This window comes from Macaca mulatta, chromosome 16 (assembly GCF_049350105.2).
Source record: "Macaca mulatta isolate MMU2019108-1 chromosome 16, T2T-MMU8v2.0, whole genome shotgun sequence".
Classification (NCBI taxonomy): domain Eukaryota; kingdom Metazoa; phylum Chordata; class Mammalia; order Primates; family Cercopithecidae; genus Macaca; species Macaca mulatta.
The window spans coordinates 86,421,116-86,446,164 of record NC_133421.1 but is presented as its reverse complement, the minus strand read 5'-3'; the positions used below and the strand labels follow the sequence as shown (position 1 = coordinate 86,446,164).

General features: G+C 50.2%; 2 protein-coding genes and 4 long non-coding RNA genes across 10 annotated transcripts in view; 2 read left to right on the top strand and 4 right to left on the bottom strand.

Moving 5' to 3' along the window:
• The window catches only part of MXRA7 (matrix remodeling associated 7), a 35,109-nt gene extending 22,717 nt beyond the window's left edge, over positions 1-12,392 (top strand). For 2 of the 4 annotated variants that reach the window (XM_077973003.1, XM_015120451.3), the window contains exons 3-4: positions 2,634-2,727; positions 6,903-8,231. In XM_077973003.1, coding sequence (XP_077829129.1) covers positions 2,634-2,727; positions 6,903-6,915 — 107 coding nt within the window. In that variant the 3' untranslated portion in view covers positions 6,916-8,231. Of the gene's footprint in view, positions 1-2,633; positions 2,728-3,864; positions 3,946-6,902; positions 8,232-10,406 lie in introns of those variants that run through there. The other 2 variants (XM_015120450.3, XM_015120449.3) reach the window with 2 other exon arrangements.
• Positions 3,091-5,865, bottom strand: LOC144335971 (uncharacterized). The gene is made up of 2 exons (XR_013407322.1): positions 5,701-5,865; positions 3,091-5,325 (listed from the first exon to the last, which is right to left on the bottom strand). It is a non-coding gene; the product is annotated as an uncharacterized LOC144335971 (long non-coding RNA).
• Positions 12,393-13,546: 1,154 nt separating the features above from the next.
• LOC144335983 (uncharacterized) lies at positions 13,547-15,649 on the bottom strand. Its single transcript, XR_013407334.1, has 2 exons — positions 15,208-15,649; positions 13,547-14,888 (listed from the first exon to the last, which is right to left on the bottom strand). It is a non-coding gene; the product is annotated as an uncharacterized LOC144335983 (long non-coding RNA).
• Positions 15,650-15,931: 282 nt separating this feature from the next.
• Positions 15,932-25,049, top strand: part of ST6GALNAC1 (ST6 N-acetylgalactosaminide alpha-2,6-sialyltransferase 1) — a 56,202-nt gene continuing 47,084 nt past the window's right edge. Inside the window, exons 1-3 of one of the 2 annotated variants that reach the window (XM_077972967.1) lie at positions 15,932-16,227; positions 20,067-20,185; positions 20,766-20,919. The gene's annotated coding sequence lies outside the window, so the exon portion shown is untranslated. The remainder of the gene's footprint in view (positions 16,228-20,066; positions 20,186-20,765; positions 20,920-25,049) is intronic. The other variant, XM_077972968.1, reaches the window with a different exon arrangement.
• LOC144335975 (uncharacterized) lies at positions 20,325-23,254 on the bottom strand. The gene is made up of 3 exons (XR_013407325.1): positions 23,124-23,254; positions 22,955-23,021; positions 20,325-20,463 (listed from the first exon to the last, which is right to left on the bottom strand). It is a non-coding gene; the product is annotated as an uncharacterized LOC144335975 (long non-coding RNA).
• Positions 23,919-25,049, bottom strand: part of LOC100426884 (uncharacterized) — a 110,073-nt gene continuing 108,942 nt past the window's right edge. The window contains exon 9 of the long non-coding RNA XR_013407321.1: positions 23,919-24,234. This is a non-coding gene — a long non-coding RNA (uncharacterized LOC100426884). The remainder of the gene's footprint in view (positions 24,235-25,049) is intronic.

Here is a 25,049-nt window from a genome sequence, read left to right as displayed (position 1 = left end):
TGCCTCCTAACTCCCCTCTTGTGACCACACTGTACATTTCACGATTCTCTCCAAACATCTCTGACCTATTTTACTGAGACGAAAACCACTCACACGGCCTCCCCCGTGCCTTCTTCGTAATGAAGGCCCTGGGAGGGGACGCGCCTGCTTTCTGAGCAGCTCTGGCTGACTGGCCACAGGCCTCAGCCATGAGACTGAGAGGAGAAAGGGAGTGGCCGAGAACAGGGGAGACACGGCCAGATCTGACCCGGCCAGGACAGAGACAGAAAAAAACGCGGAGTGGCTTCTGCTGGGTCTGTCCGCTGATTTCTCTAGAAAAGAAAGCGGAGGCAGACATGCAAGATGTCAGCGTTTGTTGCCTCTGTATGGCAAGCACAGGGAGGATTAGTGCTTTCTGCATTTTTGTATGTTTGAAATATTTCATAATTTTAAAAAAGCAAGACTGTTGCCGTGACCTTAAGTCGGCTGCTGGCAGGAGCAGTGGAAAGAGAGAGTTTCAGGAATGCAGGAACCAGCTCCTGCGGGCAGGCTGGGCTGGGGTGCTGAGCTTCCCCTGAGGCCGTGCCTTGGTTTCATCAGCACAGCCTGGAGCAGGAGGGGAGACTGAAGCTTGGGTGCAGGCGGGGACATTAGTCCCTTACCAGGAAGTACCCTTGCTCCCTGCTCTTGGGGATGGGGGACTCACTGCAGCCGTGGCCCTGGCATCTGTCCCTGCCACGTGGCCTGAGACAGCTGAAGGGATGCAGGGATCCTGTTAGTGACTTGGGGACACGGGAGGGAGGCTCGCAGACCCCTCTCCCTGGTGTAGCTGCCAGAGGGCCCAGCCCCCCAGGGCTGTCACCAGCCTCCCTCCTTATCTGCGCTGCTGCGCCTGCACATCCCCCACCCCCAGCGCCTCCTGCCACCTTAGCCTCCTGCCATCTTTAGCTAGGCAGGGAAAGGAAAGGTTTATGGCTCCAGCTGTTGGAAGACTGTGTGAGCAGCCCCCAGCCCCTCTGCAGTACGAGGCAGCCTCAGAGGCTAATTGATTAGTGTCGCTAAAATGACTTCCCTGAGCGACTCATGGATTCACAGGAGACTGGAGGAAGAAACCTCCCCCGTCCCTCAGAGGCTGTCACATTGAACCCTCCTGGCCTAGGAAAATTGGATGTGCTGCCTGGTGCACTGCCTGGGATTGAGTGAAATCCTTTTCAAGCCGTTTGTTCTGTCTGGCTCAGAAAACAAAACTAATCAGACTTGCTCCATAAATTGAAACCTAAGACTGGGGCCAGGCTGGCAGGATTTTGTATGTTTTCTTTTTGGGAGGGGTGTTGGGGGGATACTGGAGTCTCACTCTGTTGCCCAGGCTGGAGTGCAATGGCACGATCTTGGCTCACTGCAACCTCCGCCTCCGAGGTTCAAGCTGTTCTCCTGCCTCAGCCTCCTGAGTGGCTGGGATTACAGGCATGCACCACCACGCCCAGCTAATTTTTGTATTTTTAAAAGAGACAGGGTTTCACCATGTTGCCCAGGCTGGTCTTGAATTCCTGGCCTCAAGTGATCCACCTGCCTCGGCCTCCCAAAGTGCTGGGATTACAGGCGTGAGCCAGTGCACCCAGCCAGATGTTTGGGTTCTGAATTCACATCTAGAACCTTCTTCCTCTCACCCTGAGAGCCCTTCGTCTCCCCATCGGTCTGCATCAGCCTATCTGGTAGCATGAGGGCTGCAAGCTAGAGGGGAGGGGCCTGGCTTTTCAGGCTGTTGGACAGGATGTGGAGGGACAGAGAGGGCAGCACTTCCACAATAGCAGCTGAGGAGCTCTCTACACCTCCCTCACTGGGTCCTTTAGTTAGTGGAGGTCGATAAGAGGCCAGCCAGCTCTGCCCGATACTTGTGGATTCAGGAACCAAGAGGTTGCTCCCCCACGAGGCTTTTCCCTCTGGGAGGTCAGCTTTTCTCTCCTCACCATGACTCATGCGCCCGGAGCCTGTGTCCACTCCAGGCCACAGGTCCTGGCTTCCTCTGTGCCCACCACCTACCTGTCCATGTGCCCTCTTCAGGCCTCAAGATCTGCCTCTTTTTTGCAGTCAGTGATGGGGTGTCTGCCCTCGGGGACTGGCAAATCAGGCTCTGCCTCTTCAGCAGTACACAAGTCAAACCCGCCGTGGCAAATCCCGCATCCCTGGCCTGGCCACTGTGGGCTGCCTGAATGCGTGTTTTCTGATTTCCAATAGCCACAGGGGTTGGGGGGACGACACAAGCCTCCCCACACCCAGGCAAGCGCGGTGTGTGTTCCGAGATGAGCTGTGCTCTGCTTGCCGGAGCTGTTGCCTGTGAGCTCAGTATCCGAGAGGACCCGCTGGGCAGGGCCAGGGCAGACAGAGCACTGCAGATGCTGGGAGGGACGCGGTGTCTGGAGACAGCCGTGGACCAGGAGCGGGACCGCTTTCTCTCTGGCTGTCTCGTTGTAGGATTTAAGGGAAAGCTATGGAATGAGAGGGGGTATAGGCGCTGGGGTGAGAAGATGCTCTGACAGCCGGATGCGGCCTCTGCCTGAGGTCTTCCTTTTTAAACCTAGGGAAAGGGGGCCGGGGTTTGTGGGGGCCCAGCCTCTACAGCACTCCCTGGCACTGACCGGGTCCCCTCTCCGCAGGAGAAGGCTTCTCCTTCAAATACAGCCCCGGGAAGCTGAGGGGAAACCAGTACAAGAAGATGATGACCAAAGAGGAGCTGGAGGAGGAGCAGAGGTAGGCTGCAGCCCCTTTGCTGGTGCCTGGCGGGCTCTTAGGGGAGGGGGGTGCTCCTCTGAGCCCTTCATGTTCTGCCTCTTGGCAGAAGGGCGCAGAAAGGAGGTGGGGCTCCTACAAACTCTGCCCAACCACTGCCCCACCTTCCCAGTTTAGTTCTTTCCTGCCCTGGTCAGCCAGGCTCGTGCGCCCCGGAACCCCTGCCTGGCACTGACCAGGAGAAGGTCACTGGTGATGGGGGACACAGAGCCCATTTACTGAACCCCCCACCCCCTCCACACCGCACTGCTCCCGTCTAAAGAAATCAGATGCCAGGAAAGAGCCTGGAGCAGACCTGGCTGCCACTCACACACGGAGTCCCCAGCAGAGCTGATTTCTTGATTTCTCCTTCGGGACACAGCGGGTTCTTGGTGCCCCTCATTCAGCGGCCTCCCAGGCTGGGGCCTGCAGCAGCGCCTTGTCGCTCCGGGCGGTGCAGCTGTGGCTTCTCGTTGTTGGAACTGGCTCCCCCTTCCCATCTGGACACCCCCTGCACACCCACTGGGCTCCCCTCCACATTTTCCCTCCACTCCATCCTGCCGGGTGGGGAAGGGGTGCACTGGGTGCGGTGGGACAGCTGGGGAGGCCTCGGCAGACGGACAGGCATTTGCAGAGAGACAGTTGTTTGCACCAGGCCCAGCAGGCTCCTGGTGCTCACCCACATTGCTGCCCTTCTGCAGCGTGGCCTGGAGTCCTAGGTGGTAGCTGTGCCACTTTCCAAGCCTGGTGACCCAGAGCAGCTCGTGGGAGTCACCCCCTACTTGTCAGCAGAAGCCAGCAGTCTAGGGTCTGAGCGGAAGGGGAGGTTTATGATTTTGGAATCAGAACTCAACCGCCCTTTCATGACTGCGTGCGAGGCCACCCACCAGGCAGCCCTCTAATCTCAGAGCTGCTCTGCTGGTGACAGGCCCTGTCTCCCCTCCCGGTGCTGGCATCAGCTCTCTCGACCCTCAGCAGGAAGGCTCTTCACCCTGGCTGGGTGGGGGGCGGGCAGTGTAAGCACAGCCAGGAGGAAGAGCCCTGGCAGGAGCCCCAAGTCCTCAGGTGCTGAGGATGCTGCCTCTTGGCATGACCAGGTTTGCTGCATTTATATTTCAGGATTGAGCTGACCTCTGACCTCACTTCCCTGTAGCAAGTTCCTTAGGTCCTGAGCCACAAATATTCTTGCAAATCCTTTTGGTAAGGACACTGATTTCTTAGACTAGTGGCGCTCCCCTCCTACTGCGTGCTAACGTGCCCCCAACACAACTGACGCGGCCTCAACCTCCCCTCCTCCATCGCCTTCATAACCGATTAATACATTTCCCACCTGAGCCCTTCTCATTCTTCTCAAGCACGAGGAATCACTGGCAGAAAAGGCCCCGTCTGGGGGCAGAGGTTCCTGGAGGGGAGTTAAGTCCCTGAGTTCCTAGAGGCGGCCTAATGGGCCAGTGGGTTGGGGTGCTAGTGCCCCCTTGCAAGGCTGGGAGAACTGTCACCCTAGGACCTCAGGCTTCGGGAATGTGGATGTCGCCACCCTGCAGCCTTGGGTCTCACCCTGAGAAGGTGAGGCAGCTGCTGCACAGTGCACAGCAGATATCCTGACAGCGGTCCATGCTTCCAAGCTGTGAGACAGGCAGGTTCTTATGATCAGGGCAAGGATTAGCGGACGACAGCCAGGCCACATCTGATCCCCCACCTGCCTGTGTCAACCCAGCGTGGCAGGAACAGCAACACCCATTTTCCTGTGGTCTGTGCCCCTTTGTGCCACAGTGGCCGAGGTGAGTCACTGCAGCAGAGACCACACACTCCCCCAAATCGAAATAGTATCTGGCTCCTCGCAGAAAAAGGTTGCAGTCCTTGGACAGAGGCTAGAGGGGGCTGGACACAACTGCCAGCCCTTAAAAGTCCCTGGGGACAGAGGCTGCTCAGGCAGATGGATCTGGAGGGCCTCTTAGAACAAGAAAGACCAGGCCTCAGGCTAGGGGTGAAACTGCCACTACCACCCACGTCCAGAGCTGGGACCTTGGCAGTGGGGAGGGAAAATCCCTTCCCCTTATTTTCAGAGAGTAGACCCTGTGCTGCCCATCCCTCCCCACTGGATCTTCGGAGGTCTCTAGACCACCAACCCACACTTGGCTGTTCCATGGGATCGAGACTGTGCCTGAGGTGCTACTCCTGGGACGAGGGAAGACTCCTTGACTCCTCTGCACGCTGCAGTTACCACTTTGTGCCCTGAATTGAGAAGGAGGGGCCGGAGGACTTCTTGGGGCAGGACTGGAGTTCACGTTCATTCCCATCACTGCCCAGCCCGCATGCTCCCTGTGGCTCCCAGGCATGCTGGTGGCATCTGCTTGCTCCCCCACACCTCTGCCCCCTGCATGTGGTCGCCCCTCGCAGCACTGCGTGGGGTCCCCACGGCTCCACACCACGCTGTCCTCACACGGTGATGCTTGGGGTTGCAGAGGCTGGTCAGTTTGGCTTTGGCTTTTCATCTTCAGCATGGTGGTTCTCATGGGGATGGGGAGCGCTGGCAGCTGTGAAGACAGTTCCGGTCCCAGCCGAGTCCGGGGAACCGCCCTAGAATCATCAGTATGAAAAATAACATGCCTGTTATTATCAAACCACTAAAACCACAGGCCAGCTAGCAGGGTGCTGTCCCTCCACCTGTCAGGTTCTGCCCTCCCAGAGGCCCTCCGTGCCTCTGATGCCTTTCCCAGCTCTCAGGGTCCACAGTCGAGTTGCAGCTAAAAGCTGCATGGCCCCTGACTTTACTGACTCAGCCAACAGATCGTATCTAGAACCTGAAGCTTTAGTGGTTGCCGGTTCCAACACTCCCCAGGAGCCTCAATTCACAGGCTTTCATGACAATTAGGAAGTGGGACTGGAAGCAGGAGGTCCCAAATTAGTTCCACCACATGCTGAAGTGGGCAGTCTCATCCTTGAACTACTCACAGATCAAATTCCTTCCGCCTGGGGCCAGAAAGCAGTCAGGTCTGTAAATCCAGAGGCGGCTGCTGCTTAAGATCCCTCTTGCCGCGTCTGCCGGCCTCCTCAGCTCTCCCCTCGGGCCGGAGGTTCACACACTTCATGCCTCTGGTGGCGTCCCTGGGTTCTGCTGAAGCTGATGTGGGAGGTGCCACCTCCAGTTTCACAGTGTGGCTAGGACAGTGGGCTTGCAGGCTGGTGACAGCTCCCCTGAGCAAGAGGCCTCCTCCTCCTCCTCCCCCAGAGCTAGGGAAGCTGGCAGGGCTTGGCTGGCTTCGCAGCTTGGCAGGAGAGAGAAAAGGCACGGCTGTCAGCTCCTCTCCATCACTTCTTCCCACCTTCTGGTCTCAGAGGGAAAAGGAACCCAGGCTGTAGACTATACTCTGATAGATCAGGACCCACCCCTCCATTTGAGGTCTGCAGGGCTGTTTTGACTCCTCTGGAAATGGACATAACTCTAGAGGAAGGTGATAGTGTGATAAAACAGGGAAGGAGAGGAGGCGGCCAAGGAACCACAGCTGTGGGGTAGTTCTGGTTCTTCTATCTGATGTATGCAAGAAACGACAGAAACAATAGACCGGGCAGTGTGAATTTCCAGCTCAGGCTGGAAATGCGTGCTGTGACCACCAGGAGAGGGCGCCAGAGGGACAAGCTCAGACCTGCTGCTTTCTCAGTGGTCTCAGGGCTGGCGATGTGTCTTGGTTCATAAAAGATGGGCACACTGTTGGCTCCATCTGGAAGCTTGCATCCTAGGATGCCAATATCCCCCGAGGGGACAAAACTCAGCCAGCGGGAATGGGAAATTATCTAGGGTGATAGGAATATTGTCAGCACAGCCACACAACCCAAGATCAGAAAGGCCCTTGGCAACTCAACTGCTCCAGTTCCTTCCTTAAGTACCCTGCAGAGGCTGAACAGGTCTGTGGGCTGCAAGGTTCTGTGCGGGGTCAAGGGGAGCTCTGCGAGCTCTGGCCAGCTTTGCGGCACAGACCGTCTTGCCGCAAGCGATGAGAAGCAAATCAGCAGTGGTTTGAGACACCAGAGTCTAGCGCAGCTTCTGCAATTCCAAACATTCTCCTTCCTCGACCCCATTTCCCCCTTTCCTCGCCCATGGTGCAGGATGGAATGAGTAAAATAAATTATCTTTTTCTCCCCATTTCTCTTTACAGAACTGAAGAATAACGAAGTTATCCTTAGCGTCCTCCTAAAGGCTTTTCCTTTTGGCATCTTAAAAGCTTGAGAGATAAAATGGAAACCCCAGAGAGGAGTCTGGCAGGCTCCCAGGGTGCATGCTGCCTTCGTAAATCTGCTGAGCTCTAGACCCTCAATCAGGACTTGTCCCTTGGCTAGCAGGATCCTGGGAACACCTTTGGCCCTGCCCTGTAGCGAGATGTTCATGTCCATTTCTGTGGGTCACTTTGTTAAGCTGAAGCGTTTTAAGAGTTTGAGCTCAGACCCTGGACTGGGATTTTTCTTACCACTCAAACTTGCTATCCACACACCCTGCACACCTTAGATAAAACAAACATTTAAAAAGCAGAGTTCACTTTCACTCCAGTGCCCCCATTTTGTCCTCACTGAAGCCAAACCACAAAAGACTTTGAGGAATGAGAGACAAATGAGGTAGAGCTCACCTGTGCTCACCAGCTCGGTCAGAGTGGTCAGCCGACCCCTTTCCCTGGGAACCCCACCTCTCTCTCTGGCTAGCATGGTTGTCAGGGGTGAGATGCCATATGGATTAGAAGGCAGCAAAGAACCAGTACCAGGAATTGACTTGACCATTCCCCTTACTTTTCATCTAGAGAAATCTTGGATTCAGCCCATTTATTGCTAAGACACCTTTTCACTGACGTTCTTACCAGCTCAGCCAAATCTCCACTCTGCTATAGCAGAAGCAATAATGTTGCTTTAAAAAGATTTCTTGACTATGCCTTTTCTTAGAAAGGTTGATAGATTCGTTGGAACTTCAGATCATCAGATCAGTCTCAGATTCGTTTCTTGGAATTTTATATTTGACAGTATTTATACTATACCAAACTCATTTGCAGTTCTTAGGTTTGTTGGTTAAAACATTTTTTTAAAGCAGTAAGTTTATAGAAAATGTTTTCATTTAATGGAAGGCTGGGGAATGTCCAGCATCAGCCCCTATGGCATGCATTCCCAGTGGCTTTCTCCATCTCAGCCTGAAACCTTTGGTTCAGGGCTTAGGGGAGAACAGGCCACATGGCAACAGCCACATAGTCATTGCCTTCAACACAGAGCCACGGGGTGAATGGATGTACTTCTGTGTCCCCAAACAGCAATAGTCATGCCCTTGTCCAGGCTGGGATCTAATTGATACAATAGGTCGTTGACTCCCTCCCAGTAGAGCTATCTAGGTTTGTCTGGAAAATTTCCCACCATGGCTTATAGGTACCACACCTCATGTACTCCTGATGGCTTGGATCTCTGTATTCAGCCTTTGTTCAGTCCAATAAACTTTGAGTAGATGATCTCAATTACTGTGTGTTTTTTCAGTTTGCTTTGTTTAAAAAAAAAAAAAAAAAAAAAAACCCTTTTGAACCCATTAAAATTTGACCTCTCTTTCATTTTGATGCCTCGTACTCTGCAGCAGAGGACAAAGCCATCCATCCACCCTGCTAAAAATACGCAGTCACCACAGCTGTCTGAACCACGTGACATGATCTGTGTTCACTCAGGGACATGTGGATTGTGCTTGCATCACAGAGCTCAGCACACCCTTTCTGTTCACAGGAATTCCTCTTTCTTCTTTTCTTGAGACAGGGCCTCCGTCTGTCGCCCAAGCTGGAATGCAGTGGTGCAGTCACAGAGCTCACTGTGGCCTTGACCTCCTGGGCTTAAGTGATCCTCCCGTCTCAGCCTCCCAGGTAGCTGGGACTACAGGTGCTCACCACCACGCCTGGCTAATTGTTTTATAGAGACAGGGTCTGACTATGTTGCCCAGGCTGGTCTCAAACTCCTGGGCTCAAGTGATCTTCCTATCTTGGCCTTCTAAAGTGCCAGGATTACAGGCATGAGCCACTGCACCTGACCCTCTTCCTTCTTACAGGAGGCACAAAGCACACATCAGGCCGGGCGCGGTGGCTCAAGCCTGTAATCCCAGCACTTTGGGAGGCCGAGACGGGCAGATCACGAGGTCAGGAGATCGAGACCATCCTGGCTGACACGGTGAAACCCCGTCTCTACTAAAAAATACAAAAAACTAGCCGGGCGAGGTGGCGGGCGCCTGTAGTCCCAGCTACTCTGGAGGCTGAGGCAGGAGAATGGCGTGAACCCGGGAGGCGGAGCTTGCAGTGAGCCAAGATCACGCCACTGCACTCTAGCCTGGGCGGCAGAGCAAGACTCTGTCTCAAAAAAAAAAAAAAAAAAAAAAAACACACACATCATAGGCTGCTGCTTCTCAGACAGGGGAACCAACTGTAGACGCAACTTTCCCAGAGGACAAGGGAGGCTGGGAAGTGGGGCTTCAGTATTTCAACTGCTAGATGCTGCTCTAGACAGAAACCTCTGCAGGATGGAAGACGCACGGTGAGGAGAGGAGGGAAGGGTGAACCAGAAGGAATATGGTAGCAAAAGTATGGGAGCGAATGTGGAGACCACCCCTCCAGGCAGCGTTGGGGATGCCAGTGGCCCAGGGCTATGCTGAGGTCCTGCAGTTGCAGAGCCTGTACCGTGCGTACAGCCGACCCAGCTGCAGGGAGGGGCTGAGAGGCCCGATGCTGCGATGTGGTTTGCGTTCTCTGAAGGCACTGAGCCCGTGGTGTGGTGTGGTGTGGAGGGCAGGAACTGCAGAAACCAGAAGAGTGAGAGGCAGCCAACATGCAGTGCCCAGCTGGGCTGAGGAGCACAGGGCACCAGAGCAGAACGAACAACAAACATACGGCTCCCTGGGTTCGGCAGCCGCCTCGCCCCACCTCAGGTGTTTGTGCTGCAGGAGTTGTCCTGTGCTGGTCAGATGGTGTAGCTGAGCCTCATAAAGATAACAAGACATTGCTCCCAGCACAAACATTTAGGCCAGTCTTCCTCCACACCCATCCCTTGGTAAAAGGGGCAGGGCCGCCGCCTGCCATAGGGTGTCCTTGTGCAGATTAGGAAAAGGCACCCCCCTTTCTCTGGGCAGTGAAACCCCACAGGCTGCCCTCCTCGCTCCTTTGCCAAGCACCGTCTTGCACACATCTATATGCTCCCCGATTTCCCAGCTGATGTTTTCTCTTTCTCCACTTTCGGCTCATTCCTCTCAAAGAAGGCTGTTTCTAACCTACTTCTTCATAGTACTACCTCAAGCCGTTTCATGGAGCCTATCTTCTTCCTCGTTACGTCACTGTGGGATGTGCAGTCAACAATCAAATGAGGCCCAAAGGGAAACTGAGGCATAGAGCACCTAAGTGATACCTGGGGTCCCCAAACCTCCCCGGCAAACCTAAGATTTCGCATCCCAGCTTTTAGAGCCCTCAAAAGTTGCGTGTGTCAGACCCAACCAGTTCCTATGTTCTAAGCGGGTTTTATTTATTTTCATTTTCTTCTTGTTCTGTAAAGCAACCACAGCCACACAGGAGAGAGGAGAGTCCCAATTCTGCCGGCTGCACACAGGCTGTCTCTCTCCCCAGTGGGCTAGGAGCTCCTTCTTCCTCTTTGTCCTTTCTTCTCGACAGAGTTCAGAAGGAACAGCTGGCTGCCATCTTCAAGCTCATGAAAGACAATAAGGAGACGTTTGGCGAGATGTCCGATGGCGACGTGCAGGAGCAGCTCCGGCTATACGACATGTAGACTGCGCCCATGGGATGCACAGTGGCCATGCCTGACGCTGTCCCCACCCCTGCCCCACCCCCTTGTTCTTTCCAGACTTCTGTAGGCCTAATTTGCCCTTATAAACATAGATGCAGGCGTACATTCTATACGTACTTGCCCAGTTCTTGCAATGTGTATATTACTTTACAGGAATCAAAACTGTTTTCTCGGAGGACAAAGCCCCTGGCCCCTCTGGCTTCTGCTTGCTGGTGAGGTTCCAGCTGTTACGGGGCTCTGAGACCCTCTCCTGATCCAAATCTTTGTTTGTTTGTTTGAGATGGAGTCTCACTCTGTTGCCCAGGCTGGAGTGCAATGGCGTGATCTCAGCTCACTGCAATCTCCACCTCCCAGATTCAGGTGATTCTCCTGCCTCAACCTCCCCAGTAGCTGGGATTACAGGCATGTACCACTACGCCCAGCTAATTTTGTATTTCTAGTAGAGATGGGGTTTCACCATGTTGGCCAGGCTGGTCTCAAACTCTTGAGCTCAGGTGATCCACCCGCCTCAGCCTCCCAAAGTGTTGGGATTACAGGCATGAGTCACTTTGCCCAGCCAATAACTACACTCTTATTCTGCCTTATGAGGATTTCTGGAAGCTTCTGTAATTGTAGGGAAGCAAGCTGTAGGGGAGCATTCTTCCTTTTTTTTTTTTTTTTTTTTTTAGAAACAAGGTCTCATTCTGTCACCCAGGCTGGAGTGCCGTGGTGCCATCATGACTCAATGCAGCCTTGACCTCCCAGGCCCACAAAATCCTCCTGCTTCGGCATGAGTAACTGGGACTACAGGTGTGTACCACCACACTCAGCTAAAGAAAAGCGTTCTTTTCTTTTCTTTTTTGAGACAGAGTCTCGCTCTGGTGCCTGGTCACTGCTTGAACGCTTCACCTTCTGGGTTCAAGCGATTCTCCTGCCTCAGCCTTCCTAGTAGCTGGGATTACAGGCATGCGCCACCACACCCAGCAAATTTTTGTATTTTTAGTAGAGACGGAGTTTCACCATGTTGGCCAGGCTGGTCTCGAACTCCTGACCTCAGGTGAGCCACCTGCCTCGGCCTCCCAAAGTGCTGGGATTACAGGTGTGAGCCACTGTGCCCAGCCAGGAGCGCTCTTTTAGCAAAAAGTCTAATTCAGAGACTCACCTTTCATCCTGGCACTAAACAATGGTACTAGAGGTAAGATCTGCCAAGAATTTCTCTCACTTAAGCAGAATACTTACTTTAAATCTAATTAGGCAAGACTTATTTGAGTACTTGCCTAATTATATTTAATTAGAACTATGCTAGACGCTGTAGACAGAAGAAATAACACACCCCACCTGGTCCTTACCTTTCAGCAGGTTAAAGGCCTTTAGGGAAGAAAAGCCCATGTGCAGGGAAAGAGATGTCACCAGAAAGCATTCAATAAAATGCCAAAGTGATCTTACAGAACAGTGCCTGTGACACCGGAGGGGATTGTTCCGCTTTGTGAGTGAACATACAATGATGGGGATAACTGGTCCTTCACACCATGCAGGTCCCATTTCTGATCACCCCACTGGCAGAACAATTCACAGTTCTTGAGCAAACTGAGTTAGGGAGGGTATGCTAAAGACAGAACCTATGCAAGTTCTTAGAAATAGTTTTTGTTTGCTGAAATAAAGCTCAATCAACACACTACATGAAAAAAAGTGGAGCAGTGGCATTTCCATGCCTCATGCGCACCATCACGAGGTTAACTTCCCGCCATTGCCTCTTGCCTGCCAGGGGTTTTTCAGAAGCCCCTCTCTGTTCCACCCTTTTGCTTCTTTGCTGACCATTCACTCTCTGTGTCTGTTGTTGGATCCAAATATGAGTGTTTGTCTTTTGTGGTGAATGCTTTTTTCCTTCTTGAAATTGTTTTAATGTGTTTTGTCAAAAGCATTTAACCATGTTATGATTTAAGAATTCTTTGTTCACTTGAGGTCAGGAGTTCAAGACCAGCCTGGCCAACATGGCAAAACCCTGTCTCTACTAAAAATACAAAAATTAGCCCAGCATCCCCTGAACAAATGACCATCTGGAGGAGAAGGTAACTGCATTTCATTGGGGATCTGTGATAAAAGGGAGCATCGGTGTTGGGGAGACACCTGTTCCACCTGAGTTTCCTATGAGGTCCAGGACAGGGCTTGGTGGGCACTCGGAAGCCAGTGTCTGAAGTGCTCAGCATCCTCCTCTTCCTCGGTGGTAGGTGTCTACTGCCCAGGCCCCACCCCTGGCCGTGGACACTTCATGGAAACACTGCTGGTTTGCTATGGTGTTGGGTGGCTCTTGTCTATTCCCCATAAGTGCTGGCCTCTGTTGACACCATTTCTGCCACCTCATCTGAGATTGCTCTCATCAGCTCACAGAGATTCAGTTCAGAGAATGAACCAAATCTAAGCTAAAAAGCATAAAGGAGGGCAGAAAGAAACAGCAGGGTGGGAGAAAGAGCGCACACACCGCGGGAAAGATGTCCACCTGGCAGCCACATCACAGAATCACCAGTATGTACGTCACTGCCACCAAGAACCTAGAACCACAGAGGCCTACAGAAGCCAATCCCAGTGGAACTCTCTCCGGGTGCAGGGGCTGAGAGAACCTAAAACATTCAGGTGGCCAGAGCTTCTTTCCAGAGATGGGAACCAGTCTCAAAGCCTTTGCATCTCTCCCCTGCCCTCCCTCCATCACTCTGCTGAGAACTCTGCCCCGGGCTGGCCTGCTGACATGACACGAATAGCAGTGGCCTGTCACTCATCAGTATCTGCAGTTCTGTTTACCAAAGCCTGCTTGCTAGAGACTTGTCAGGGCCTCCTTCCCTCAAAGTGTCCATTGTACCTCCATCTGGATACAATTAGCTGGCTCCCCACTTCCTGGACTGACGGTAACCACCTTTTCCAATGACCCTGAAGAAAACACACAATCTAAGCTGCTTTACGAGTAAACCTACAACTGGACAAATTTTCTATCAACCCCCAGTACCCCTCTCTGCTGTGGCTGATTTGTTACTGGTTTTCTTTTTTTTTTTTTTTTTTTTTTTCAATTTGAAAACGTAAATAATTATACTAAGACTAGATCACTCTGAGATTGTTTTATTCTAATTTATCCTAAGGACCTGCCTGTACTTAAAGCCTGATACAAAGCCCAAGTTGACCTACTGGGCAGCTCTCTGGGCCTGGAAGGAAGAGCACATGACAAGGCTTCAACAGTACAGCCTGGCTAGGTCCAGGCAGACCATGACTTCTGAAGGCAACAGCATGGTCCACATGGAATCAGGCTGCTGAAGAACAGCAGCGAGAGGCTGCCTCTGAATCACATCTGCAGGGTCACCTGGGCCTGGTGGAGGCCCACAGTCACCCATTAGGCCCCAGTATCCTATGTGGGAGTATCCATGTCTAGTCTCTACTTCTCACTGCAGGAGAGGTGGCAGATGAGGAGGTTTCCTACTTTAAAGCAGGTAGAAGTTGTTTCCTTTCTTCCCTCCTCACAGCCTGGAGGGCGAGGTTGTGCCCAGCCTGATAGCAGCTGCCTTGCCCAAGATTACATCCTGTTCTGGGGGCAGCCCACCTCCAAACCAAGTCACTGGTGGGGTACAAAGGCCTGCCTTGTCTGCCAAAAGGACAGTGCTGATGGACCATTCCAGTTCTAGAGTTCCCAAAGAGATGTCTTTTTGGAGAGGGGCAGGGTACCAGAAATCCTTCACTCAGGCTATAGCAGGGCCTCCAGTTACAAGTAACTTGAGTCCCACCCAGCCAAACATGCCTTTCCGGGTCTAGTGCTGGGTTGCAGAACAGGAAACCTGGCAAATTCCTATTGCCACAGATATTTTTTACTATTATTATTGTCACCTTATTTTTCTATTGGTGGAAACCCTCTAGGGCTTCCACCAGATTCTCCACCTTTATGCTATCATTTTTATCAGTTTTGGTTTTATTGTTTCAGTGCTGCTTCTTGCTAACGGTAGCAGCCAATATACATCATCTCTGGCGACAGATCACGCCATAGAAAATACTGTCGTTTTCCTCATTTTTCTTAACGCCACAGAGTCAGCTGGGCTGTAGTACCAGCCCGGATGTACCAGTTTACTCAGCCATTCCCCCTCTCATGGACATCTGCATGGTTTCCAGTCTTGCAAATTTATATAGTGCCGCTACAAATAAAAGCTGGCGTGTATGCTGTTTCATGTTTGTGTAAGTTTACTTTCAGAGTAGATTCTACAGGTGGATTGCGGGTCAAAGGTAAATTTGCACTCCCTCCCAGCAATGCAGGGCAGATCAAGTTCCTGTATTGTCCTTAACAGTGTACTTTGTTAAACTTTTGGATTTTTGACAATCTAATGGATCAGAAGCCTTAGCTCAATGAAGTTTTGTTTCTTTTCTTTTTTTTTTTTTTTGAGACAGAGTCTTGCTCTGTCGCCCAGGCTGGAGTGCAGTGGCCGGATCTCAGCTCACTGCAAGCTCCGCCTCCCGGGTTCCCGCCATTCTCCTGCTTCAGCCTCCCGAGTAGCTGGGACTACAGGCGCCTGCCACCTCGCCCGGCTAATTTCTTGTATTTTTAGTAGAGACGGGGTTTCACTGTGTTAGCCAGGCTGGTCTCGATCTGCTGACCTCGTGATCCGCCCGCCTCGGCCTCCCAAAGTGCTGGGATTACAGGCGTGAACCACCGCGCCCGGCCTCAGTGAGGTGTTCGTTTGCATTCTTCTGATTATGAAAAAGGCTGAGCGCCCACTTAAATGTTTAGGGGCCCCTTGCATTTTTTTTCCTGTAAACTGTCCACTCATGTCTTGTCCCATTAAATACCATCCATCTAATCTCCGCTTTAGCTCACTGAGTTGCGCATATTTCTGACGATCTTGGCGGTAATCTGGGCTCAGCGCGGTAGTTCTCCAACTCTGAGGCTGCACGGGGAGGGAGTGCTTTGACGAAGGTAACTAAAGAGAATCTGAGTCATTCCAGGGAAAGCCTACTAAAATCAGGAGGCTTTGTGAGAGCCAAAATACTAACTTTCAAAAAAACAAAAATACTCCCAAACTTCACCGGCAGCAGCTTTACTTACGTGTTATTTTATCTACGGTGCCCATTTTATCTACGTGGGGACCACCACATGGAGAAAACCACCGACCCGCGAAGTGAACCAATCACAGCCATAGCGCCGGTGTCGCTCTGCGGCATTTCAGTGGTTCAAGCACCTGCCAATCTGCCGCTAAGCCAAAGGCCTTGATTTGTGGCCATTGGGTATCGCATCCTTCCATCTTCCCCACCTCAATCCCACCTCACGCGGAGGGTGGAAAGCCCCGGATGTCCGGCCACACCCAAGGCCGCGTTTCCTCAGTGATTGACAAGGGCCATCGTCCAATGAGGAATGCGGCGCGGCCCGGGCGGCCCTGCAGTAGGCACGCGCCTGGCGCCTGAGCCGTAGAAGTGGTCGGGCGTTTGTGGCCCAGCCTATGCTAAGGCCGGCTTGCTGGGCCACGGCCGGGTGAGCGACCCCCGGGCTGCCTGGGAGCCGGAACCGAGCCGAGCCGAGCACACGTGGACTGGCCGGCAGCTGCCGCTGCTCTGCTCTAGCCGAGAGATTCGCGCCTGCAGCGAATCCCCGGCCGCGTCGAGCTGTGGCCTGGCGTGCGGTGCCTGCCCGAGGCTGGCTCCTGAGTGCCACTCGCGGGACAGGGCCCCGCGTCCCGCATTCGCAAGGTGGGACTAGGGGAGGGTTTTTGTTTTTTTTTCTTTCCCTGCCTCAGGTTTCTTAGTACAAATAACACAGGAGGACCCCACCCCATACAGACGGCAGCCGGGTGGGGGGGGGTCGCTCCAGTCCTCCTGTCCTCACGTTGGCAGACAGAAACATCTACTCCTTAGCCTTTGTAGGGGCCTGGGCACCTTTGGGAGCCTGAGCTGGAACTGAAGCTGGAGCTGCAGCCCGGGCCTTGGTTTGATCCTTGGCCTCGGCCTTTGGCCCGCACAGCCTGAGCCCCTAGGCAAGGCGGGCGCGAGCACGCTTCCCAAGCTTGGAGTGGGCAGTGTTGTGCTTCTTGGCAAAGCGCATGTTCCTCAGGAACTTGGGGTCCACCCCCCTTAAGAGATTCGTATCTTTGTGATCTGGGTTTCTTGATACCATTTCTGTGCCATTTTCGGCACTGGTTGGGTGTGGTGTGGTTCTTAGACTTGGCCATGTTTGCATCTTAAGCGGCGGCTCCCAAAGCGCCTAGAACTGGGAGCTTTTTTTTTTTTTTTTTTTTTTTTTTTTTTTTTTTTGAGACGACGTTGTCTCCCTCTGTCGCCCGGGTTGGAGTGCAGTGGTGCGATCTCGGCTCACTGCAACCTCTGCCAGCGGGTTAAAGCGATTCTTCTACCTCAGCCTCCAGAGTGGCTGGGACTACAGGCGTTCGCCACCACGCCCTGCTAATTTTTGTATTTTTGGTAGAGACAGGGTTTCACCATGTTGGCCAGGCGGGTCTCGAACATCTGACCTCAAGTGATCCGCCAGCCTTGGCCTCCCAAAGTGCTGGGATTACAGGCGTGAGCCACCGTGCCCGGCCTGGGGGAGCATTTCATGAGCTCCGCAAACGGGCTTTGGGCACCAAGCTGGGCCCCGGAATACAAAGATGAGGTGAAACTAGTCCCTGCCCTCTAAGACACCCGTGTCTCCACCTTCCTCCCCCTGACGCTCCCAGGCTTGCCCTCGAGCAGATTCGGAGGGTGGCCCAGGGTTTCAGGGGGTTTCAGATGGTGGTACTGCAGCTGGACCCAAGACACACAGACACACAGACAGACACACACGCACACACACACGCACCCCTTGCTTTTCACATTCCCTATTGTCCCAGGCCTAAGGTAAAAGCCAGCAGTTCTGTACACGCCCAGCTTCACATCTTCAGGTGGGCTGGCAGTCACACCTTCCCTCACCTGTGCTTGCCCTTTCAAGTCCTGCTGCAGGCACCTCAGCTGGGCTTTACCAGAGCAGGCTGAGTGCAGGCTGAGTGCCTGTGAAATGGGTTGGACTTACCATTCGGCCAAGTGATCACATTGTTTCCTTTTCTCCACCCAGTTGTAGCCCCCTGCAGGCTCCACATCCCAGGGGGTGGCCCCACCAAACTGGAATCTTTGGTCCTGATGGTGGCCTGGGTCCTCTACAGGTGAAAATTCCTCAGACCAGAGTTGCTGAACTGTGTTAAATAACTCAGTCTGCAATCAGGGTTTTTGAAAATCTCCCTTTTCTCATTCCTTTAAGTACTTTAATTACTTTGTGGCTCTCGCTAAGATGGGACAGGCTATGCTCACAGACTGTAGACACTCATTTCCTTCAATGGTTCACATTCACCTCGGGACTGCCATAGGTGGTGTCTTTGGTTCTCTTTGTACTCAGCTTCAATGATACTGCAAGTTAAATTTCAGAAGAGGAGGCAGCTGGCAAGGGGAATAAAATTAAGAAAATTGTTCCAGGAAGAAAAGGTTCAATGAAAGAAATGGGAGAAAGGGGGCAAAGCACAGAGGATTCAGATTTGAATATTGAATGGTGTGAATTGGTCCATTTACTCTCAGACATTTATTGAGCCTGTCTTCATGCAAAACACTATGGTAAGTGACATAATGCAGAACGAACTCGACTTGGTTTCTACTTGCAAGGCAAGGTGACAGGAAGGTTGGATAACTTTTTGGAGTGCATGCCAAGTGCCCTGCAGAGCGCTGTGCTGTGTGCCTTGCAAATAAATGTTCTCTCATTAATCTTCACTCCTCTATAAAGGCTGTAACATTCTTTTACAGATGAAGAAAACAAAACTCTAAACATTGAATAAGAATAAAGGAGCAAAAGATCTAAACAGACATTTTCCCAGAAAAGATATACAAATAGCCTATAAGCACATGAAAAGATGCTCAACATGTCAATCAAATGCAAATCAAAAACTGCAACAATGAGACACCACTTTACATCACGAGGATGGCTGTAATAAAAAAGACAGATAATAACAAGTGGTGGAGAAGTGGAGGAATTGGAACCCTCACACTCTTCATGGGAATGTAAAATGGTGCAGCTGCTTTGGAAAACTGGCAGTTTATCCCAATATTAAAGTGATACCAAATGATGCAGCAATTCCATTCTTAGGTGTATACACAAAAGAATATATATGTACTCTTAGGCGTATACCTATGAAAACATTGTACATGGGTGCTTAGAGCAGCATTATTCATGATTTGCCAAAAAGAGGAAATAATAGCTAAAAGATGGCCGGGTTCAGTGGTTCACGCCTGTCATCCCAGCACTTTGGGAGGCCAAGGTGGGCAGATCACCTGAGGTCAGGAGTTCAAGACCAGCCTGGCCAACGTGATGAAACTCCTTCTCTGCTAAAAAAAAAAAATACAAAAACAAAACCCAAAATAACAGCAACAAAAAACTAGCCAGGCGTGATAGTGTGCCTGTAATCCCAGCTACTGTAGAGACTAAAGCAGGAGAATCACTTGAACCCAGTAGGCAGAGGTTGCAGTGAGCCAAAATTGTGCCACTGCACTCCAACCTGGGTGACAGATGGAGACTCTGTCTCAAAAAATAAAAATAAAAAATAAAAGGTGGAAAGAACATCCATCAACTGGATGCATGGATAAACAAAATGTGATCTATCCACATCATGGAATATTCAACAGTAATAAGGAATGAAGTACTGATACATTCTGTAACATGGATGAACCTAGAAAACATCATGCTGAGTGACAGAAGTCAGACACAAACACCACATAGTGTATGATTCCATATACATGAAATGTCCAGAATAGCCAAATCTATAGAGACAGAAAGTAGATGTATGGTTGCCAGAGGCTGGGGGTGGGGTGGAGGGAAGAGAAGTGCCTGCTAATGGGTACAGGGATAAAAACCCAAAATGTTCTAAAATGATTAGAGTGATGGTTGCACAACTCTGAATGGACAAAAAGCCACTGAATTATATGCTTTAAATAGATTAATTGTATGGTATATGAATTATATCTCAATAAAGCATGTATTTACCTATGTATATACATACATTATAGCATTGAAGATAAAAGATCCCAGTCAGCATGGCACCATAAGCACATATTGTGGTCTCTCCTTGGGACTTTTTCTTTTTGTTTTGAAACAGAATCTCGCTTTGACACCCAGGCTGGACTGCAGTGGTGCAATCTCCCCTCACTGCAACCTCCACCTCCTAGGTTCAAGCGATTCTCCTGCCTCAGTCTCCTGGGTAGCTGGGATTACAGGCACGCACCACCACACCAGGCTAATTTTTGTATTTTTTGTAGAGACAGGGTTTCACCGTGTTGGCCAGGCTGGTCTCAAACTCCTGACCTCAAATGATCCTTCCACCTTCACATCCCAAAGTGCTAGGATTACAGGCATGAGTCATCGCACCCAGCCCCCTTTGGCCTCTTGAGAGGAATTTTATTTATTTTTTCATCTGTAACCATGAGAGAAAAGAAGGTATAATGATAACAACCAATGTTTATTGTTCGCTGTGTGTCTGGCTCTGGGATAAAAACTTTATGTTCTTTTTTTTTTTTTTTAGATGAAGTGTCTGTCGCCCAGGCTGGAGTGCAGTGGTGCAATCTTGGCTCACTGCAACCTCTGCCTTCCAGGATTCAAACAGTTCTCGTGCATCATCCTCCCGAGTAGCTGGGATTACAGGCATGCCTGGCTAATTTTTGTATTTTTAGTAGAAACAGGGTTTCACCATGTTGGCCAGGCTGGTCTTGAACTTCAGACCTCAAGTGATCTGTCCGCCTCGACCTCCCAAAGTGCTGGGATTACAGGCGTAAGCCACAGCGCCCGGCTTAGAACTTTATGTTCTATGTGATTTAGTTCTTGTGAGAAACATGATATGTGGCAGGTTGAGTCCCCAGGAAGCCAACTGAGATGGAGGTCAGCATGTAAGAGGTTTGTTAGGGGTGCTCCCAGGTCAAGACCTGCAGGAGGAGGAGGAAAGGGAGAGGACTTAGCGCAGGGAGGAGGGAGAGCTGTGATGCAGTAGAGGCTGAGCAGACACTGTGGGGAGTCATTTTGAAACTACTCTCTCCACTGAAGTAGCACCCCCACCCCCCATAGATGCTGACAGTGGAGACTTTTTGACAGCAGCACTCCCAGAAATGGGGGAAAGATCCTTAAAGATCCTTCATTCCTAATGAGAGTTATGGGTGGCACAGCAAAGTATCCACTATGATTATTAGTGTTAGCATCTTTTTTTTTTTTTTTTTTTTTTGGTAAGCAGGACCTTGCTCTACTGCCCAGGCTGCAGTGCAGTGGCACCATCACAGCTCACTGCAGCCTCAGTCTCCTTGGCTCAAGTGATTCTCCCACCTCGGCCTCCCAAAATGCTGCGATTACAGTTAGGAACCACCACACCTGACCTCTGCATTTTACAGGTAAGAAAATCCAAGCATAGAGAAGCTAAGTAACTAGCCCAACTTAGTGAATAAGAAGCAGGAGGCATTCAAATCCACTCTGCGTGGTGCAGAACTGGGGGCTGTTAGCTTTGAGGCTGTGCTGCTTCCACCCTGAGGAGTCCTTGAGAGGCATGAAGAAGGGAACCCCTGTCCAGGCATACCGAAGAGGACTGCCCCCTCTAGGGGGGCTGCACAGCTGGGAGTGAGGGATCCCTGGAGCACAGACCTGTTGGGACAACTGCCTACTTGCTAGAGGTCTCAGGCCAGTGGATCCTACACAACCCACAAGGCTTTGGATCTGCCAAAAAGCAAGCAGCCCTCATCTTACCCTCAGCGAGATAAACCAGACACAAGAGGACAGATATCCTATGATTCCACTCATACAAGGTATCTAGATTGGACAAATTCATACAGACAGAAAGTTAAAGGGTAATTGTCAGGGGTTGAGAGGAGGGGAAACTGGAGAGTTATTATCTTTTTTTTTTTTTTTTTAGACACAGTCTTGCTCTGTTGTCCAGGCTGGAGTGCAGTGGTGTGATCTCGGTTCACTGCAATCCCTGCCTCCCAGGTTCAAGCCATTCTCGTGCCTCAAGCTCCAGAGTAGCTGGGATTACAGGCACGTGCCGCCACACTTGGCTAATTTTTGTATTTTTAGTAGAGATGGGGTTTCACCATGTTGGCCAGGCTGGCCTCAAATTCCTGACCTCAAGTGATACATCCACCTCGGCCTCCCAAAGTGCTGGGATTATAGGCGTGAGCCACTGCACCTGGCGTGGATAGTTGTTGTCTAATGGCTAAAGAGTTTCAGTTGGGGAAGATGAAAAAGTTCTGGGGATGGATGGTGGCGATGGTTGCACAACAATGTGAATGTATGTTATCCACTGAAGGAGTTAAGGATGATCAACCTGAAAATATGCAGACTGGGGCCAGGTGCAGTGGCTCATGCCTGTAATCCCAAGAGTTTGGGAGGCTGAAGCGGTAGGATTACTTGAGCCCAGGAATTCAAAACCAGCCTGGGCAATAGAGGGACCTCAACTCTACCAAAAAAAAAAATTTTTTTTTTTTAATTAACTGAGAGTGGTGGCACGTGCTTGTAGTCTCAGCTACCTGGGAAGGCTGAAGTGGAAGGATTGCTTGAGCCCAGGAGGACACAGCTGCAGTAAGCCGTGACCAGCTACACTCCAGCTTGAGTGGCAGAGCGAGACCCTGTCTCAAAAAAGAAAAATGTTGGTCCGGCGCTGTGGCTCACGCCTGTAATCCCAACACTATGGGAGGCCCAGGCAGGTGGATCACGAGGTCAGGAGATCGAGACCATCCTGGCTAACATGGTGAAACCCCGTCTCTACTAAAAAAAAAAAAAAATGCAAAATATTAGCCGGGCGTGGCGGCGGGTGCCTGTAGTCCCAGCTACTTGGGAGCCTGAGGCAGGAGAATGGTGTGAACCTGGAAGGCGGAGCTTGCAGTGAGCCGAGATCACGCCACTGCACTCCAGCCTGGGCGACTAAGCAAGACTCCGTCTCAAAAAAAAAAAAAAAAATGCAGATTTAGTAAACTGATTATTTCAGATTGAAGGCATTTGAGAAACTGCGGTTGCAGTTCATCACAGCAGAAAAAAAATTATATACACACAAAAATGTCTAGGTTTTGTTTACCTGGGTATTTTATTTTCTATTTTAAATTGCAAAGAAAGAAAAGAACATAGCAAAGGGTATGAAAATTCATCAAAGCAAATGGCCAATAAATATGAAAAAAGATTCTCAACCTCAGTAATCAGACAAATGCAAATGAAAGCAATAATCTTTTTTAAAATTTTTAAATCATCAGAGCAGCAAAATATTGAAAGGTTGATAATGTCATATTTTGTTAAGGGTATAGGAAAAGCCATATTACAATCTGCTAATGGTAATATAATATAATTATTAAAATTGTATCAAATAACTTTAATAAATGGTCATGTAATTTTATATAATTTATTAAAATTTAAATAAGATACGCTATGATGCAATAATCCTACCTATATCTGCCCTAGAGAAATATTTTGGAGTCCATGGAAATATGTCCAAGGATGTTCACAACAGCATCTGTGTGATAAGAAAAATTAGGAACAGCCTAACATACAGGCTATTACGCAGCAGTGAGCAGCAGTTAGCAGCAGTTAAAAGGGATGAACCCATGCTACCTACCTACAAGGAAAGATCCTTAAGACACATGGTTGGCCAGGTGCGGTGGCTCACCTCTGTAATCCCAGCACTTTGGGAGGCCGAGGTAGGCGGATGACGAGGTCAGGAGTTTGAGACCAGCCTGGCTAACATGGTGAAACCCCATCTCTACTAAAAATACAAAAATTAGCTGGGTGTGTTGGCGGGTGACTGTAAGTCCAGCTACTCAGGAGGCTGAGGCAGGAGAATCTCTTGAACCCAGGAGACGGAGGTTGCAGTGAGCCAAGGTCCCCAGCCTGGGTGACAGAGCAAGACTCTGTCTCAAAAAAAAAGGAAATAAGATAATCTAAATTGCAGTCTTGGTGGAGTGCAGTGGCTGACGCCTATGGCAGAAGGATCACTTGAGTGGAGGAGTTCGAGACCAGCCTGGGCAATGAAGTCTACAAAAAATAAACAATTTAGCTGGACGTTGTGGTGCTGCTGTAGTTCCAGCTATTTGGGAGGCTGAGGGGGAAGGATTGTTTGAGCCCAAGAGTTTGACGCTGCAGTGAGCTATGATTAAGCCATTGCACTCCAACCTGGGTGACAGAGGAGACACTGTTTCTAAAATAAGAGCATTTTTAAAAAACATAATCACCATATAATTGTCACCCTTAATACATGTAATAATTCCTTAATGTCATTTATTATCTGGTTATTGAAATTGGTTGGTTTAGGGCGCAGTGGCTTGTACCTGTAATCCAGCACTTGAGCTCAGGAGTTCGAGACCAGCCTGGGCAGCATGGTGAAACCACGCCTCTACTAAAAATACAAAAATTAGCCAGGTATAGTGGTGCGTGCCTATAGTCCCAGCTACTTGGGAGGCTGGGGCAAAAGCATCGCTTGAACTTGGGAGGCAGAGGTTGCAGTAAGCCAAGATTGCACCACTACACTCCAGCCTGGGTGACAGAGTGAGACTCTGTCTGAAAAAAAAATTTTTTTAAATAAGAAATTGGTCGGTTTATTCAAATCAGAATCCAAACAAGAGTCACCCATTGCAATTAGTTGTGCCTCCACGTCTCTTTTATTCACAACGGTCTTCTCGTCTTTTTTTTTTTTTTTTTTTTGAGACGGAGTTTCGCTCTTGGTGCCCAGACTGGAGTGCAATGGCACAATCTCAGCTCACTGCAAAGTTCACCTCCTGGGTTCAAGCAATTCTCCTGCCTTGGCCTCCTGAGTAGCTGGGATTACAGGCATGTACCACCACACCTGGCTAATTTTTGTATTTTTAGTAGAGACGGGTTTTCACCATGTTGGCCAGGCTGGTCTTGAACTCCTGACCTCAGGTGATCCACCCACCTCAGCCTCCCAAGTGCTGGGATTACAGGCGTAAGCCACCACGCCCAGCCTCCTTTGTTAATTTTTTTTTAGTTTGAAATAAGACTTACAGAAAAGTTGCAAGGTTAATACAACAGACTCCCATATGCCCTTTATCCAGATTCCCCAGTTGTTAGCATTTTACCACATTTGTTTAATTATTTTTCTCTCATATATAGGCATACATACATATATCATTTTAGCCACTTGAGAATGAATCGCAACAGTGTCCCTTTCCTCTAAATATTGGAGTAAAGAACAGAACATACTGTTAAATAGTCATGAGCAATGATCAATATTAGGAAACTTATATTCATACAATTCTATTATTTAATCTATGAGTTATTCATACTTTGCCAGTTGACCAACAATGTCCTTAATTTAAAAAAAAAGTCTGTTCCAGGACCTAATCCATGATTAAACACTGCATTTATCTCTGTGTCTTTAGTTTCACTTACTCTGGAACAGCTCCTCAGTCTCTGTCTTTCATGACCTTGACATTTCCTAAGAGTACAGGCCAGTTATTTAATAGATTCTGTGAACTTGGAACAAATTTGTCTTTGATAATTTCTTGCTCTCTGTCATAACAGGTTG